General features: G+C 35.3%; 2 protein-coding genes across 2 annotated transcripts; both read left to right on the top strand.

The window, feature by feature from the left end:
* The first annotated feature begins 3,646 nt into the window (after positions 1-3,646).
* LOC131174417 (glucan endo-1,3-beta-D-glucosidase 1-like) lies at positions 3,647-6,475 on the top strand. The gene has a single exon (XM_058137595.1). It carries the CDS (start codon positions 3,968-3,970, stop codon positions 6,182-6,184), a length of 2,217 nt encoding a protein of 738 aa, XP_057993578.1. The 5' UTR covers positions 3,647-3,967; the 3' UTR covers positions 6,185-6,475.
* A 2,093-nt stretch (positions 6,476-8,568) lies between these two features.
* LOC110671596 (proline-rich receptor-like protein kinase PERK8) lies at positions 8,569-16,330 on the top strand. Its single transcript, XM_021834097.2, has 8 exons — positions 8,569-10,273; positions 11,596-12,006; positions 13,731-13,817; positions 14,244-14,314; positions 14,579-14,661; positions 14,940-15,087; positions 15,497-15,658; positions 15,746-16,330. The coding sequence occupies exons 1-8, from the start codon at positions 9,229-9,231 to the stop codon at positions 15,962-15,964; spliced, it is 2,226 nt and encodes a 741-aa protein (XP_021689789.2). The 5' UTR covers positions 8,569-9,228; the 3' UTR covers positions 15,965-16,330.
* The last annotated feature ends 140 nt before the right edge of the window (positions 16,331-16,470 follow it).

The following is a 16,470-nucleotide window of genomic DNA, read 5'->3' as shown; positions in this document are numbered from 1 at the left end:
ATAAATAAGTTATATGTTCAAATCTTATTAAAAAATTCCGGAAATAGATTACACAATTATCCTATGATCAACTTTGAAAAATGATTTTCTTTTTTATATAAAGTGTATGAGTATATGTAATATTAATATTATTTTAATTATTTTTGTCACGATCTAATATATGCACTAGACTGACATTAGGACCTGAGTCAGTCTAAAGCCTCCGATACTCATAATAAACCTAACTATTCATTAACACAATTCTAAGGCCCATTTTAAGCCCAATTTCAATAATTTAATTGGACAGACTCCGGCTATAACATGGACCATACAACAGAGAGTTTTTAACTCACCAAACCTGTAAGCACAATATATAATAATTTGGGGAGCTCAGCTCACCCTCCACATACTCATAATGTCATAAAATCAAATGGGATCTCAGCTCCATCATACAATCCAATTATCCATGCATTTAATAGGTTTACAAATCGAACGTGGCAATTATAATATAGATCAAAATCAAATAAGGTACTTTTAACATATGCAAAGTTCTATAAGTTAGTAAAATTATATAAAACATAACGGATATTAATAGATACCCTGTGAATGAGAGAGGCAGGTTAGAACTCAAAAAAAAAATATTTTATATCCTGAAAAAATAAGGTGAATAAGAGTGAGAGTTCGACTCAGAGAGTAAAATACCGATTTTAAGTACAATTTCTATAGCTATCTACAGCTAATGCATCGTAAAGAGTGGAATGCAATACTTTCATAGTTTTCATACAATTCACATCGTAAACAAAGATAATTTAGAGTACTCACACATCCATATAATATTCAAACAATATATAGGAGCTGATCCCATATACAGCTCTCTTAATCCAACATCTGTCAGCGAGTATATCTCAAACTGGACTTTTCACTTAATAGACCAAATGCGGGGGCCAGTGAGATCATCTCGAGCCGTGTCTACCCCGACTTATCCATAAAAGGATCAGGTCCCGCATCTAACCGTCCTGTCCATATCTAATATCACACACTACACGCAAGCCAACACACGCGCACTACTCCAAATTACCATAAAATAACATCCATAGCATTTTATCAAATAAAAATGCAATATAAAACGTGCCTAATATTTAACTACATAAATATATATTTATAAGTGATGCATGGGCATGCCTGAACATATAGTAATATTGAAATTATAATTAAAATCAATATTTTACTCACAGACGTGAACCAAGGTCACTGTGGTGGCTAGACGGAGGAAGAAGGCTATCTTGACTCACTTGATAATTTCATTATAATTATTTAATATAATTAACTCAATATAAGCTTAAAAAAGAACCAAAGACACCCTAAGTTGTGCCGAAAATCCTGCAGAGTTCTCCCTATACCTAGAACTTATCCAACCTGCAAAAGGGCTCAAAATACACTTTTATATCCGCAAGTTACACAACCATATCTCAATCACATCATATGGCCCTTCCTGAGCCTATCCAAACAGTCAACAACCAAAATTTGAAAATTTATTATTTAGTCCCTACAACTAACCCTTTTATAAAAACTACCCAAATGAGCTCTAAAAATTCTAAAATTTTATCTCGCGATATTTAGTAATATTATTAAGCTAATTCAAAATGAATTATAATTTTTTAACATACCACGAATATTTTATAGATTTTTAATCAAAATCAGGCTTAGATCATTAAGAAAAATGAGGGTTTGGGTTTACCTATGCTAATTCTGAAACTTGGGACGCTTCTGAGATGTCTGAAAATGATGGGGTAGCCTGTAATCTCGACCTGATTCTGAAACTTTCCTGGTAGCTTGCCTACCAGCCCCGAAATTACAGACCTAAGTAACTGTCGAATTTTGGTGAAATGAGCATACCTACGCGAAGCCTACAACACATGGGTTAGTACATAATTTTTACGAAATTTATTAAGCTCGTGTAATGTCCAGAAAAATACTGCGAAGTTCCGTGAAACACACCAGAAAAACGGTGTCGGAAAATTTTGAAATGGGTATTGCCGCGAAGCTTTCGTCAAAGGGAGCACTCCGATACTCTCGGATTTTTCGTAGGGTTTACAATTTGCTAGAAATTTAGTCCAAAAATCGAAATAGGCTAAAACTTCCCGAGCAAAAATTGGATAAAATTGCTTGATAGATTTATGTGTTCTTAGTGTCTATGGAAAACTCTTGAGGTGTAGATGGGTTTTGAGACAAGACCCGATTTAATTGGTGGCCGGATCAGGCAGAATCGACCTGGGAAGATGAGAAGTCGCACAGTGCGTTGAAGGGATTTCACCCGAGTGTCGGCTGGCGGTGGAGAAGCGTTCAGGCAAGGCACCAGTGACCGAGGAAAGGCTGGGTGGCGGTGGGGCGGTAAGGGGAGGAGAGAGGAGAGAGAAAAGGGAGAGGGAAGGGAGAGAGTCGGGATGCGCGGGGAGAAGGAAGAAGAAAAGAAGAGGGCCGATCCGATTTGACCGGTCCGACCCAGTCCAGTTTGATTCGGTTGATCCGATTCATAATACCTGAAATTAAATTTTTACTCTGCCCTGAGACAAAAAACGAAACTCAAAAATTTCAGAAAACTCATAAAAATTTGTAATCTAAATATATTTTTAGTTTTATCACGTGGTTTTTAAATTAATTTTTAAAAATATAAAAATTTCACATTTTTCAGAAAATCAAACTCGATTTTAAAAATCAAAAAATTTTTAAAAAAATTCTCAAATATTTAATACAATAAAACACTAATATTTATATATAAATTAATTTATTAAAAAATTAGGGGAGTTACAATTTTAACATCTTCTATGATAAATAATTTGATCCTATAATTTTTTTAATAAAATTTACAACATATGTAATTTATTTATTGAGGCTTTAAAAAACATATTATATGTTTTCTTACTAGAAGAAGTTTTAATTTTTTTTATTAAATTAATATAATTTTCATAATTAATTAATTTATAAGAAAAATATCAAATTACAAAAATCTCATAAAATGAATTATAAAATTTCATTAAGATGGATCAAGTAATTATAGAATATGCTTTAGATATAGTTAATATTTAATTAATAAAATAAAATTTCAAATATTAAATTGTTTTTAACATAGACATTAATTTATTAACAAAATTAAAATTTTAATGTAAGTATTAATTTGTTAATAAAATTAAATTTTGAAAATCAAATTATCATTTAAAAATATATAAAAAATTAATTTATAAGTTTTTGCTATATATCAAAAGACTTAGGTATAAATTACCTTTTCATTTTTGATCCGACATCTAAGCATGCAATCGACACTCATCCTTTTCAAAGATAACCATTCACTCCACGTAGCTTAATACAAACCCATTAAGCAACAACAGAAATTCCTTCCCCAATATTTAATTATTAGCGTTCAAATTACATTGAATAATAATAATAATAATAATAATAATTATTATTATTATTATTATTATTATTATTATTATTATTTCCGATTTAAATATACGTGGGTCTTTGCTTGACAGAAAAAAAACTTCCCCACCCCTCATAAAAAAAAAAAAATAATAATAATAACTCAATTTGTTGGCTTCCTTTCTTCTCAAGCACACAACATTTAAAATCCCAAATTCTTATACTTTCCTTCACTTACTGGGATTCAATGGACCTCTTCTCAAGTATCTTGCAATCATCACATACCTTAAAATCCCGACTTCAAATCCTTCACAACTTCACTTCCAATCCAACCTACTTTTTATGTCCTCCATTTTCCATTTCTTCAACAGAACCTTGAAGCCAGGTCCCAAACCCCACAAAGCGCTGGATCTTCCCCCTCCCGTTCCAATCTGGGGACGGAAATTCATAATTAACAAACTAGTCAAATTCCTCCATTTCCTTGCTCTTTCCTCTGTACGAAATCTCAACTAATAATTATTATCTTAATAAAAAAAAAAATTCACCCAAATCCACGTCCCCACTGAAGAAAATGCTGAAAAAACTGGGCAGACGGGTCAAACGACTTAAAACCTTAGTCACCAAGTCCTTCAAAAAACCTCGCGAACACCAATCTTATAAATCCCCCTCGCCAAGTCCCTCTCCATCACCGCCGCCTGCTTCGCCTCCTCCAGCTTCAACCATGACTCCCCAGTCCCACCCCAGGCCTCCAACTTTTCCTTTTCTCTTCCCTAAAGCCCAATCCTCTGTCCTCCCTGATCCTTCTCTCTTCTATTCTCCTTCCCTCCTCTCCTCCCCATTGCCCACAAACTCTTTCTTTCAGAACTTTGCCCTTAAAAATGGTGACCAACCTGAATATATCCACCCTTATCTTATCAAATCTTCTGACTCTTCCCTTTCTATCTCTTACCCATCTATTTTTCATAATTCTGCTTTCACGTACCAGATTTTTGTTCCTGATCTCACCATCTCTGCATCAAATAAAACTTACCCAGGTTCACAAAAAAGTCATATCATCTCTTCTTATAGTGATCTCAGTGTCACTTTGGATATACCCTTTTCAAATTTTCGTTTTTTTCTTGTCAGAGGAAGCCCCTTTTTGACATGTTCTATAACTGGCAATACAGCAATTTCTATATCAACAATCCACGCCATTCTTTCATTCTCTTCGAATAATTCACTCACCAAGTACACCGTTACGCTTAATAACGGTCAAACATGGCTTATATATTCCTCTTCGCAGATAAATTTGAGTCACAGCCTTTCTTCCATTACTTCTGATGGGTTTTCCGGCATGATAAGGGTTGCAATATTGCCGGATTGTGACCCAAAATATGAAGCAATTCTTGATCGGTTCAGTTCGTGCTATGCGGTATCAGGTGATGCAGTCTTCACTAAACCATTTTGTTTAGAGTATAAATGGGAAAAGAAAGGGTGGGGGGATTTGCTTATGCTTGCACATCCTTTACATGTCAAGCTTTTATCGGATGAAAACGTTATTGTTTTAAATGATTTTAAGTATAAAAGTATTGATGGTGATCTTGTTGGTGTTGTTGGAGATTCCTGGGTGTTGAAATCTGATCCTATTTCAGTAACTTGGCATTCAATCAAGGGAATCAAAGAGGAATCATGTGCTGAAATTGTGTCTGCACTTTGTAAGGATGTTGAGGGTTTGAATGCATCAGCTATAACAACAACGTCATCTTATTTTTATGGGAAATTGGTTGCAAGAGCAGCAAGGTTGGCTTTGATAGCTGAGGAGGTGGGTTTTCTTGATGTGATTCCGATGATAAGGAAGTACTTGAAGGAAACAATTGAGCCATGGTTGGAGGGTACATTTGGTGCCAATGGTTTTCTGTATGATGATAAATGGAGTGGAATTGTCACCAAACAAGGTTCGAGTGATTCTGGTGCAGATTTTGGATTTGGAGTTTATAATGATCACCATTATCATATAGGCTACTTTCTTTATGGCATTGCTGTTCTTGCAAAATTTGACCCATTGTGGGGGAGGAAGTTTAGGCCACAAGCTTATACTCTTATGGCTGATTTTATGAACTTGGGCAGGCGGTCAAATTCATATTATCCACGTTTGAGGTGCTTTGATTTGTATAAATTACACTCTTGGGCTGGAGGCCTAACTGAATTTGCCGATGGACGGAACCAGGAGAGCACAAGTGAGGCAGTGAATGCATACTATTCAGCAGCTTTGATGGGATTAGCCTATGGAGACACCCATCTTGTGGCCATTGGATCAATGCTTACTGCAATGGAGATTCATGCAGCACAAACATGGTGGCATGTTAGAGAGGGTGATAATTTTTACGAGGAAGATTTCACTAGAGAGAATAGGGTGCTGGGTGTTTTGTGGGCTAACAAGAGGGATAGTGGGCTTTGGTTTGCACCTGCTGAATGGAGAGAGTGTAGGCTTGGAATTCAATTATTGCCCTTGTTGCCTATCAGTGAGGTTTTGTTTTCTGATGTGAGCTTTGTGAGGGAGCTTGTGAATTGGACATTACCAGCTTTAGGAAGAGAAGGAGTGGGAGAAGGGTGGAAAGGATTTGTCTATGCCTTGGAAGCAATCTATGACAAAGAAAGTGCCTTGATGAAGATCAGAAACTTGAATGGTCATGATGATGGCAACTCACTTTCTAATCTTTTATGGTGGATTTACAGCAGGGGTTATGAGGATGAAGAATGGTGTGAAGGAGGAGGAAAATTCTGCTGGTTTGGTCACTATTGTCACTGAATTTGTTTCCTTATAATTGATACAGGATTGAATAAGAAATGAAGTCAACAATCAGAGAACCTAGAGTGGAAACTAGTACTTTTTAGGAGTAATGTGTGCTTTTATGATTGTTCCTTTCTGTGAATTTTTCTTATGTTCTTTTTTATAGCGAATGTCTATACGACTATCAAAAGATGAAATGGAGATATGAATTCTCTGATTTGCATTAGCTTTATTATTGTATGGCAATTTTATAAATAAATATTGAGCTGCTTAAGAGCAGAGCCACTGCTCTTAGAGCTTCGTGCTAAATTCGTGGTCATTAACTGATATTGAGGAGTCCATATGTATATATATGTGCTTTTGGCATGGCATATAGATTTAATTTCAAAGGATATCAAAGTGAGACGGTTTGATGCTTACAATGGTTCATCTGAATCACATGTGGTATAAAGTTTAGATTTCACAAGACATTGATTCTGCATGTACACTTGTATTTGTTGGTTCACTGAGAAATGCTCCAGGTTCCCTTGTTTTGAATACACGTAAATCGTGTACTTATTCGGCAGTCATGTTTACCATGATCAGGGATCGCATGTCACGAGAGTAATTTCTTTTCAAAGTTGTAATTGGTTTGATCTCAAAAATGATGAAACCTTTCAGCTTGTCATGTGTAAAGATCTTAAAGGTTTTAGCTCTGACTTTCAAACAGATAAAAAACACTGAAATGCACTATGATAGTGGTTGGACTTGCAAGAATAGTTTCACCTGCAATCTTTATGATTGAATGCAAAGTTTCAACAATTTTCAGATTGAATGTGACCCAGAGAGTTTCGCAGGTACCCAGGCCTCCATGCAAAAATGTGCAAAGGCATCCAAGTTTATTTGTTTTCTTGTTCTTTAATTGCAGAATGGACATCAGTTACCATTTCTTTTGTTCAACAGCTTGCTTGTTTCTTCATTTATAACACAATAATAACTGGCTTTTTGCTGCATTTGTTACATTTAGACTGTTTTATTTGTAGTTCTTGAATTTTTTTTTTAAATCATTGTAATTGTTTTTGGTTTAATATTCTGAAGGTAGTAACAAAATTCCCTCTATATTTTTGAAATTAATAACTGTTGTTTTAGTTATTTGTTGCAATTATAATCAAGACATCAAACTCAACTTAATTGCTTGTAAAAATTAATTACTAAATAATATAATTATTATAGACTGATATTTAAAGATATTTATTTTCTTTATTTATTTGTTAATTTAAAATATAATTAGTGAATTAGTTATAAAATGAAATTATTGAAGACTTTATCATAAAAACAACTTCAATAATGCATATGTACTTCTTCCCAATTATTTTAACCTTATGTTGTGAACTTCCTCACATAAGGACTTGAAAAAAAGAATGAAGCCACCCATGCAATCTAATAATTGTTTGAAAATTTATTTATTTGATTTCACATTCAAACAACTTGGCAGTTGAAAGACTCTGCAGGGAAAAAAATACATAAAATCATTCTTGAATCTTGAGAGGATTCCTCTGCATATGCTGGGTGTGTCATCGGAGGGGAAGTTGACTTTCTTGAAACATACACGCGAGGATCCATTATTTCAGCAGCACTTCCACAATCTTACAAGTGCAGTGCGGAGTCTTCGCTTTTTTTTTTTTTCTCAATTTTGATCGCTATTAATATTTTTGTAAAATATAGCTATCTAATAGATTTAATTATGTTATCGATGTAAAATAATAAAATATTTTTGGTAACAATATAAAATTCACTAGACAAAATTGGAAAACATAATTGATTTTTTAATTTTCTAAAAAAAATTGATTTTTTAATTTTCTAAAAAAAATTGATTTTTTAAAAGCAATATCATTAATTTTGTGAGTTTTATGTTTGAACGTTATATTTGTTAATTGTTATTGAGATCATGGACTTTTTAATTGAAATAAATTGATAATTTAAATAATAGCATAAATTAAAAAAATAAAATTAAAATATTACATTGTTTTTTAATATTGAAATTATTGAGATTAGAGAAAATCCAATTTCCAAAAAAACTCATAGAATGAACAGAATGACAGAGCCTGATAGCAATATTAGCAAAAAGCTCAATCACTATAAAATGAAATAGTTCAGATAATTAGAACGCAGCAGAGGCTTTTTTTTTTTTTTTTTAAGGAAGAAAACAGCAGAATCTTAATTCTTATATTCACATGTTGCATTTCAAAATAAGAATTGGATAAATTCCTAAACATCTTATTTCAAAGTCTAATAGAAGTAAATTTTTTTATAAAAAAAAATCCAAGTAGATTTTTTTTTTACCACTAAAAGAATTTTCATTGTATGCAATTCATTTTTCAGAAAAAAAAAAAAACAGCTAAGAAGGTGATGGTGCTCACTCAGCATCAGAACATGCTGTGAATGAAGGCACAAAATTTCTTTGTCTCTCTCTACTGTTGCCTCCCACGTTTCTTTGCATGTTTTGTGCGCTCACTTTCTCTCTCCATCTTTTTTTCTGTCAAAGAAAAAAGCTTTCTTGGGAAAACCCACTTCAATTTCAAAAGTTCCAACCTGTAACAACCAAAGCCTCCCCCAAGAAATCCTCAATTTGAGACAGATTAGTAAGACCTTGTTGAACTTTGCGCTTCTGGGTTTTTTTTGTTTTCATTTTGGTGTTATGGATATTGCTGCATTTGTCCAACGTCAGTTTATAATCCATTGTAGTGTGTAAAGTTTGGATTTTGGTTAGAAGAAGTTAAGCTAGGGTTCAAATTGGTACAGTTGAAGTCATTTGTGCTGGATTTTTGGAGTTTCTTTTGTCTAGTTTTGGTCATTTAGGGACTTCTGTACTGAATTTTGGTCGTTTTTTGTGAATTTGGGTTTTTATTGAGCTCTGTATCTGCTTGGAGATCTGTGTTTCCTCCGGTAATTTGGAGGAGAACTTTTGAATTGGAATGTTCTTGAGTTATTTGGACATTTGCAGTGGAGAAGTTGCTTGAGATTTACGCGTCTAGAATTTGATATGGAGGTATAGTTTCTCGTACATTTTGTTGGAAACAGACATGGCCTCAACATCACCTTCACCAAATTCTTCCCCTTCTGCAGTTCCACCAACAACATCCTCCGCCACCTCACCATCATCAACAACAGCCCCTTCTTTACCATCAAATTCTACGTCCACTTTACCTCCACCTGCAATAACTTTGCCTGATCAGACAACTGATCCCCCGGTCCCTTCAACCTCTTTTAACTCTTCAGCTCAACCTCCTCAATCCGCCAGGCCCGCAATTCCAGCTGCCCCCCCTCCATCTCCACCATCATCAACGCGACCATCTACAACAACACCCTCAACACCACTACCATCTGCACCACCTCCATCACCCCCAGCATCCCCACCACCAGCCCCTCCAACATCACCACCTCCATCAACACCTATTGCCCCTCCTCCAGCTGTCACTACTTCACTGCCCCCTCCTCCTCATGTATCTCCTCCTCCACCACCAGCAAGCAGCTCTCCCTCTCCCCAGTTCTCCCCAACCACACCTGTTGCATCTCCTCCTTCCCCTCAAGCTGTTGCCCCTCCTCCACCTTCTCCTGTTAATGTCCCTGCGCCTCCGTCCATTGATACACCATCTCCACCAGCAGAAAAGGCCCCTGAAAGTTCCTCTGCACCTCCAAATGTTACTCCACCATCTAGTTCTCATTCTAGTAGTCCTCCACCTGTAACAAATTCTCCTCCTCCTCCAACATCTACATCACCACCTCCTTCTGTCCCATCAACTTCTATGCCGCCTGTAACACCTCCTCCTGCTCCTCCAGATAATTCATCGACAACAGGAACTTCTCCTTTGTCACCCTTACCCTCTATCCCTACAGAAAAGCCAACTGCAACAGCAACTAATCGTACCAATGTCTCCAAAAATACATCCACAGTCGCAGAAAATTTAAACACTGGAGCTGCCGTGGCAGTAGGCATCGTGGTTGGGTTTGTAGTACTCAGTTTTCTCGTGATGGCTGTGTGGATTGTACATAAACGAAAGAGAAGGCATGCTAAATCAAATATCGGGCACACTATGCCTTCCCCATTTGCCTCCCTGCAGAATTCAGGTAAAGAATTGATGCGGCTTTATTGTTAACACCTCATACAGCTATCATTTTTTGATTCTCTAGAATATTGAAAGTAGTTATAATTGTTGTTAGAGGCTTTGTTAGTTTATAATTACTAATTTACTAGATGTGGACTCTGAACTTCAATCTTGATGTAAATTTTTATCTCAGTAAATTTAGAAAGTTAATCCATTTGTCTTTTCTTAAGTTTCCCTGTGTCTGCACTGGATTTATTATCTCATATACAACGAAATATGAGCTTAGTTTATGAGTTATAAGGATTTCTGATGTTTTAGTCTTGGTCGCTAAGATCTAGCGATTTGACAACTCAGATAAAAGCTATACAACCTATTCAAATTAATTAAATTTTATAAAAATCTACTTAAAAATCTATCAGATCATAGTTATTAAAGGCATGTCTCAGGCTCAAGCCTCACCAGACTCGAACCCTAGCACCTTATGTGCCTAAGCATGTGCCTTTATTCCGGGCATAAGGTTCTAGAAAGTCATTCCTTTTTTATTTCCACCTTTAATGTACATTATCATTGGTAAAAAGGACTACTACTTAAACTTGATATTTGTTGATCTATAAGAATCCTATATTGATGCACTAGGAGTTTTAGAATTAGTATTATTGTTAATAATTAGTCATTAGCATACCTAAGATCACAAACCTCCCATATTTCTAACACTAGCACTCTATTATTATTATAATTTTTTTTTAAAATGTTATATTTACACCTATTTCAAGATATATGCCAAAGGAAAAAGGAAAAGCATCACATTTATTTGACTTTTATGGATTTTTTAATTTTTTTTTTTACTTTTGCGCTTCATCTCGTTCAAGCGCGCACCTATGCCTTGTGCCTTGCGCCTTGCACCTATGCTCCAGGACCCCTTGGCACCTTAGTGCCCCTTGAGCCTTTAATAACTATGTATCTGATCCTTTTGGCTTAGCTTCATAAGTTCTGTTCTGCCACTCCACTCTGTTTGAGGCCATATCCATTTTCGCTTCTTGAATTGTAGCCACCATAATCTTTGTGGAGCCTTAACTTGAAGCAGACTGGTACAGTTTCTGTCTTCCATCTTGTAAAATTTAGTTTGTGGATATGAACATAAATTTAGCATGAAAGTTCTTCTCATATTCTGTTCTCAAAGGTCAGGTAGTGTCAAATATTCTTTTCAGGTTGTTTCTAAATTGATTTGAATTATCAAACTTATTTTTGTTGAATGACAGCCTAAACCTTTGAGTTAGCTGGCATCTATTGTGAATTGTATTGCAACTGCAGCAAAAATTGATGAAAGTTGCATTTACCATGCAGAGTCGGTATTTCTAAGACCCCTTTCTCATGGACCTTTGGGAGGAAGCCCTTCTGGCAGTGATTTCATCTATTCACCTTCAGAGCCAGGAGGAGTAAACACTTCAAGGTCATGTTTCACATATGAGGAGCTAGCCCAAGCCACAAATGGGTTTTCAACACAAAATCTTTTGGGTGAAGGCGGATTTGGTTGTGTATACAAAGGCATCCTGGTGGATGGTAGAGAAGTTGCTGTAAAACAATTAAAGGTGGGTGGTTCTCAAGGAGAGCGTGAGTTTAAAGCGGAGGTTGAGATTATTAGCCGAGTACATCACCGCCATTTAGTTTCATTAGTGGGTTACTGTGTATCAGAGAATCAAAGATTGCTCATCTACGACTACGTCCCAAATGATACACTTCACTACCATCTCCATGGTAAGATATGTTTCTGAGCTTAAAAGAGAATAAATTCTTCAATTTGAATACTTTTTGCTCCATGAATGTCAGTTGTGGATTTTTCACCCTTAGTCTTCCTATTGACTTTGAACTTATTATTTCCCACTAAGTTGCTTGGTGAATTCATGTGATGCTGGCAGATATATTATAAGAACAGCAGTTAGTGGGGTAAAATATTAGGTTATGAAGTATTTGCTGAGAAGAGGCTATTAAGCGTATGATGTTTTGATCCTTTAAACAAGTTTTATCGGGAAGTACAGATAAACATTAAATGAAAGCTTCAAGGACGAATAATCTGAAGTGTTTTTTTTTTAAATTTATTTGAGCTGTTCTTATGTGTTAATTGCTATTTGCTATTTTGTTTCTCTAAATCAATCTTAATAGATTTTGTTTCATTTTAATTTTTGCGTTTCCTTCTTTCTTATTCCTCCATTAAGTTTTGATAATGGACCAATTTCACTGGATTTTACTAGGCAAGTAGCTGCCCTTTCACAACGAAAGCAGTAAATAAAGCAACAGAGTGATGTTTTTGCCAAGTTAAAATCGGCAGTTGTGGCACAAGAACCCTTAGGAAGGATAATTAAAACAATTATTTTTTCTAAATGAAGGTGTTGGATTTAATGCCACAAACAAGATTATCAGTCCTTCCTATGGAAGTAGAAAGGTTAAAAGAGATCGAACCATGGATTGGATTATTCACCAATCTTTGAAATTTAATTCAATGATGAGAGTGTAACTTGTAAGAGGTGTACGTTCTTAATAACCTTGTCAATAAGAAAGTAGCAAGAAATAGGATGCCCACCAAGAGTTTAAGAAAGGACTTAAAAGTATCATTCTGGGCTTAAATGATCAAGTGACTTGTGGATTTTAACCCCCATGGTGTTCAACTAATTTTCAAACACAGCAAATACAATCAAATTCAATCCTTCAACCACTGTCAAGTTTCTCATGTCAATAAGTTTGATATACATTATGAGGATAATGTGACCCCTTTGGTTGACGTGATATTGTTGTACTGAAAAGTCTTTTCATGTGTAACAATGAAGAAGCAAGTGAGACCATTGGAGCATGCAGCGGCAGAGTAGAAGATAGGGTTAATCAACCTAAGAGGGAAAAAGCAACTGATGTTGGGGACCAGATATGGTATTTCTACGCAGAAGCAGAACTTTTTGTGCTCAATAATTTAGGCATTGAACCTTTCATGGATGGCATGATGATCTTTGAAGATCTTTCGGAGCAAATTAAAAAATTAATGGTATCATCAACTGGAAAAATTAACAGATTCACAGAGAATAGTCGTGTTGTATTGGCAGAGTAACAATGACGTGTTTTTTTTTTTATCTTTATTATCTTTATTTGAATTTCATCTTCTTATAGCCTAGTTATTCTCTGTTGAGGGTTGATGCAGCCCTGTGATTTTTGCTTATTGGCCAGTTGTCTATGTTTGATTTTATCTGTTTAATCAGGAACATTTTGATAAAAGTATAGACTAGGGGATGAATGATCAATTAGGGTTTTCTGAGATTATTAGGGTTTGGTGCTGTCTTGGGACTATTACCTACCTATTGTTGCTTTCTCCATGGGCTTAATGACTTAATCAATCTTAATTTATTTTCATTATTGCTAGTTTTTCTTTCTTTCTTCTTGTTTCATAGTTATGCTCTCTTGTAAATCTAGTAACCTTATTTCTTGCATTCTTGCAGGTAAAGGCAGGCCAGTTATGGATTGGGCAATTCGGGTCAAGGTTGCTGCTGGGGCAGCTCGTGGCATCGCTTACCTACATGAAGACTGTAAGACTAACCTTTTCAGCTTAGTTGCATTGTGATTTTGGTTGCCAGCAGGAGTCCCAAAAGTCTGAAGCACTTACCTACAAGTTAAAAATTATAATCAGAATACAGAGGTGAATTATAAATGCAAAATTAAATGTAAATCAACCAAATATTTACAATAAGATTGATAAATATGTGTATAACCTTCTTAAATAATGAGAATAGAGACTGATGAAAAATTGAAATAGTTCTTAATTCTGATCCAAAATTAACATGCTGACAGCATACAAGCTTGGGAAAATTTGTAGGATGCAATTTCCCCACCACACAAGTTAAATTCAACTCTCGAATTTGCATGATTTACTATATTCTTCCTTCCTTTCTCACATGAATTCCTATTTACAATATATATTGAGACTTTTTTTTCTAATTTGTCCTACATATCAGGTCATCCCCGCATTATCCATAGGGATATCAAGTCATCAAACATCCTTCTTGATAACAATTTTGAAGCACGGGTATGCCTGTTTCTGCAAAATCTAAGTTTTTTTTAGGAACCATGATTTGCTGTAGAGAAAATTGCAAATGCCTTTTGACTGCTGATGGAATATTTCACCCTGTCATGTGTAGTGTCTTCCTGGCAATTGGCATATCATATTTTAGAGAATAGCTGATGTGTCCTGTTACAATGCCTTAGCAAATAAAGCTGATTCTTTGGCCTTAAGTACTATAATTTCTTTTGTTAGCGAATTGTGTTTCTGAAAATTTGTGTTTTCTTACAGGTTTCAGATTTTGGGCTTGCAAAGATTGCACTGGAACTGGATTCAAATACACATGTAACAACACGCGTGATGGGAACCTTTGGGTAGGTGAACCACAAGTGCTTCTATCTTTGATAGATGCTGTTATGTGGTAAAACTAGCATCATAAACATTGATCTAGGAAAACATCGAAAGAAGGCTGGCATTACTTTAATGGTTTATATTATAATTTTCTTTTACAAGTCTGATTTTGTTTTTAGTACAAAGGTAATATTTATAGGCTTTTCATAACTTGCATATATTAAAGACAATGTTAAAAAAATCCTTAAGGTGCGTGCAAAACCTTCTCTATTTGTACTTTTAACGGATCTTCAATTTCCAGGTATATGGCCCCTGAGTATGCAACAAGTGGTAAGTTGACTGAAAAATCTGATGTTTATTCATTTGGGGTTGTGCTTTTGGAGCTAATTACAGGCCGTAAGCCTGTTGATGCCTCTCAGCCACTGGGTGATGAAAGCGTAGTTGAATGGGTAAGTTCTGTAAAAATTTTAAGTTTCTAACTTATTGTCTTTTGGATGCTATGTGTTCGAGAGTCTATGCATATTTTATGGTTTATAACATATTCTGATGCTACGTGTGTCATATTCTGATCTGCTTTTTCTACCCTTACATTATTAAATTCAAAGTAGTTCTGAATTATTCACATATTCTGATCCGCTTTTTCTACCTTTACATTATTAAATTCAAAGTAGTTCTGAATTATTCACTTATTCTGCCTGTGTTAATTTCTTGATGGTTATGCATAGCATCATCTACTTTGCCCGTCCTTTTATTGGGGTTCTTTGATAGAGAAGTGTAGGGAAGATGTTATAGAAAAAAGTCTCTGGTAAGTTAGATAATAATATCATATAGTTTACCCAGCTTGAAACTTATTGTCAGGCTCGACCATTACTTGCTGAAGCACTTGATAATGAAGATTTTGTAGCACTAGTTGATCCAAGGCTGGAGAAGAACTATGTACCTAGAGAAATGATTCGGATGATTGAGGCAGCTGCAGCTTGTGTGCGTCATTCAGCTGCAAAAAGGCCACAAATGAGTCAGGTAATTGGGTATTTCTAATATGTATTTTCCTTACTTGTTTACTCCAACGGACAAACCTGGTAATAGATTCTTGCTTCACTTCTACAGGTGGTGAGAGCTTTGGACTCGTTAGATGAGTTGTCAGATCTATCTAATGGAATGAAACCTGGCCAAAGTGAAATCTTCGACTCAAGACAACATTCTGCTCAGATTAGAATGTTTCAGAGGTTGGCATTTGGTAGTCAGAACTATAGTTCAGATTTTTTTGATAACAATCAAAGTAGCTGGAGGAGTTGGGAGCATAGCCAGAGTAACTTCATACCATAAGTGCATCTCAGTACAGAATTGATATGAGTTCAAGTCTTCCATGGCAAACAATTATCTTAAATTTCTGATCTATAAAATGGAATTTGATAGCAGCTAATTTCTGAAGGGTTACAGGCTCAATCCTGGATTTTGAGACCCCTTGACAATTTTGTTCATCTTGGAGCCAGGTCATACCAAGTCCAGTCTCCCTCCAACCCCTCCTTCTCGGCCAATACGATTTTCCTTCTAAGTTTGCCCCATTTTGTATTCTTTATTATTTAAATTCATTGATTTTTTTTGTGTATTTATATATCCAATTAATGTAAGTCTTCATTTTGTATTATTCTGAACCTAGTTATGCATATATTTCTACTTCTACTGAGGCCATATTGTGTGCGTTTTGCACTTTGCAGTTATGCAAGTGCCTTCATACTCCTTACTTATCCCTGTTTTGGCAAAGGAAAAAGAATTCCATGTTCGTTGAACTGGTATAGATCATTATCGGATAAGATGCATTGACTATAGCT

Source organism: Hevea brasiliensis, chromosome 16 (assembly GCF_030052815.1).
Source record: "Hevea brasiliensis isolate MT/VB/25A 57/8 chromosome 16, ASM3005281v1, whole genome shotgun sequence".
NCBI lineage: Eukaryota > Viridiplantae > Streptophyta > Magnoliopsida > Malpighiales > Euphorbiaceae > Hevea > Hevea brasiliensis.
Note: the sequence above shows the minus strand (reverse complement) of the source record. Positions and strands in the feature narration are given on the sequence as shown.

Excerpts from the sequence above, each read along its gene's own strand:
- LOC131174417 (XM_058137595.1), top strand. The coding sequence starts at position 3,968 with ATGCTGAAAAAACTGGGCAGACGGGTCAAACGACTTAAAACCTTAGTC.
- LOC110671596 (XM_021834097.2), top strand. The coding sequence starts at position 9,229 with ATGGCCTCAACATCACCTTCACCAAATTCTTCCCCTTCTGCAGTTCCA. Across the intron at positions 15,088-15,496 it reads ATGAAAGCGTAGTTGAATGG|GCTCGACCATTACTTGCTGA; the intron begins GTAAGTTCTGTA and ends ACTTATTGTCAG. Across the intron at positions 15,659-15,745 it reads AAAGGCCACAAATGAGTCAG|GTGGTGAGAGCTTTGGACTC; the intron begins GTAATTGGGTAT and ends TCACTTCTACAG.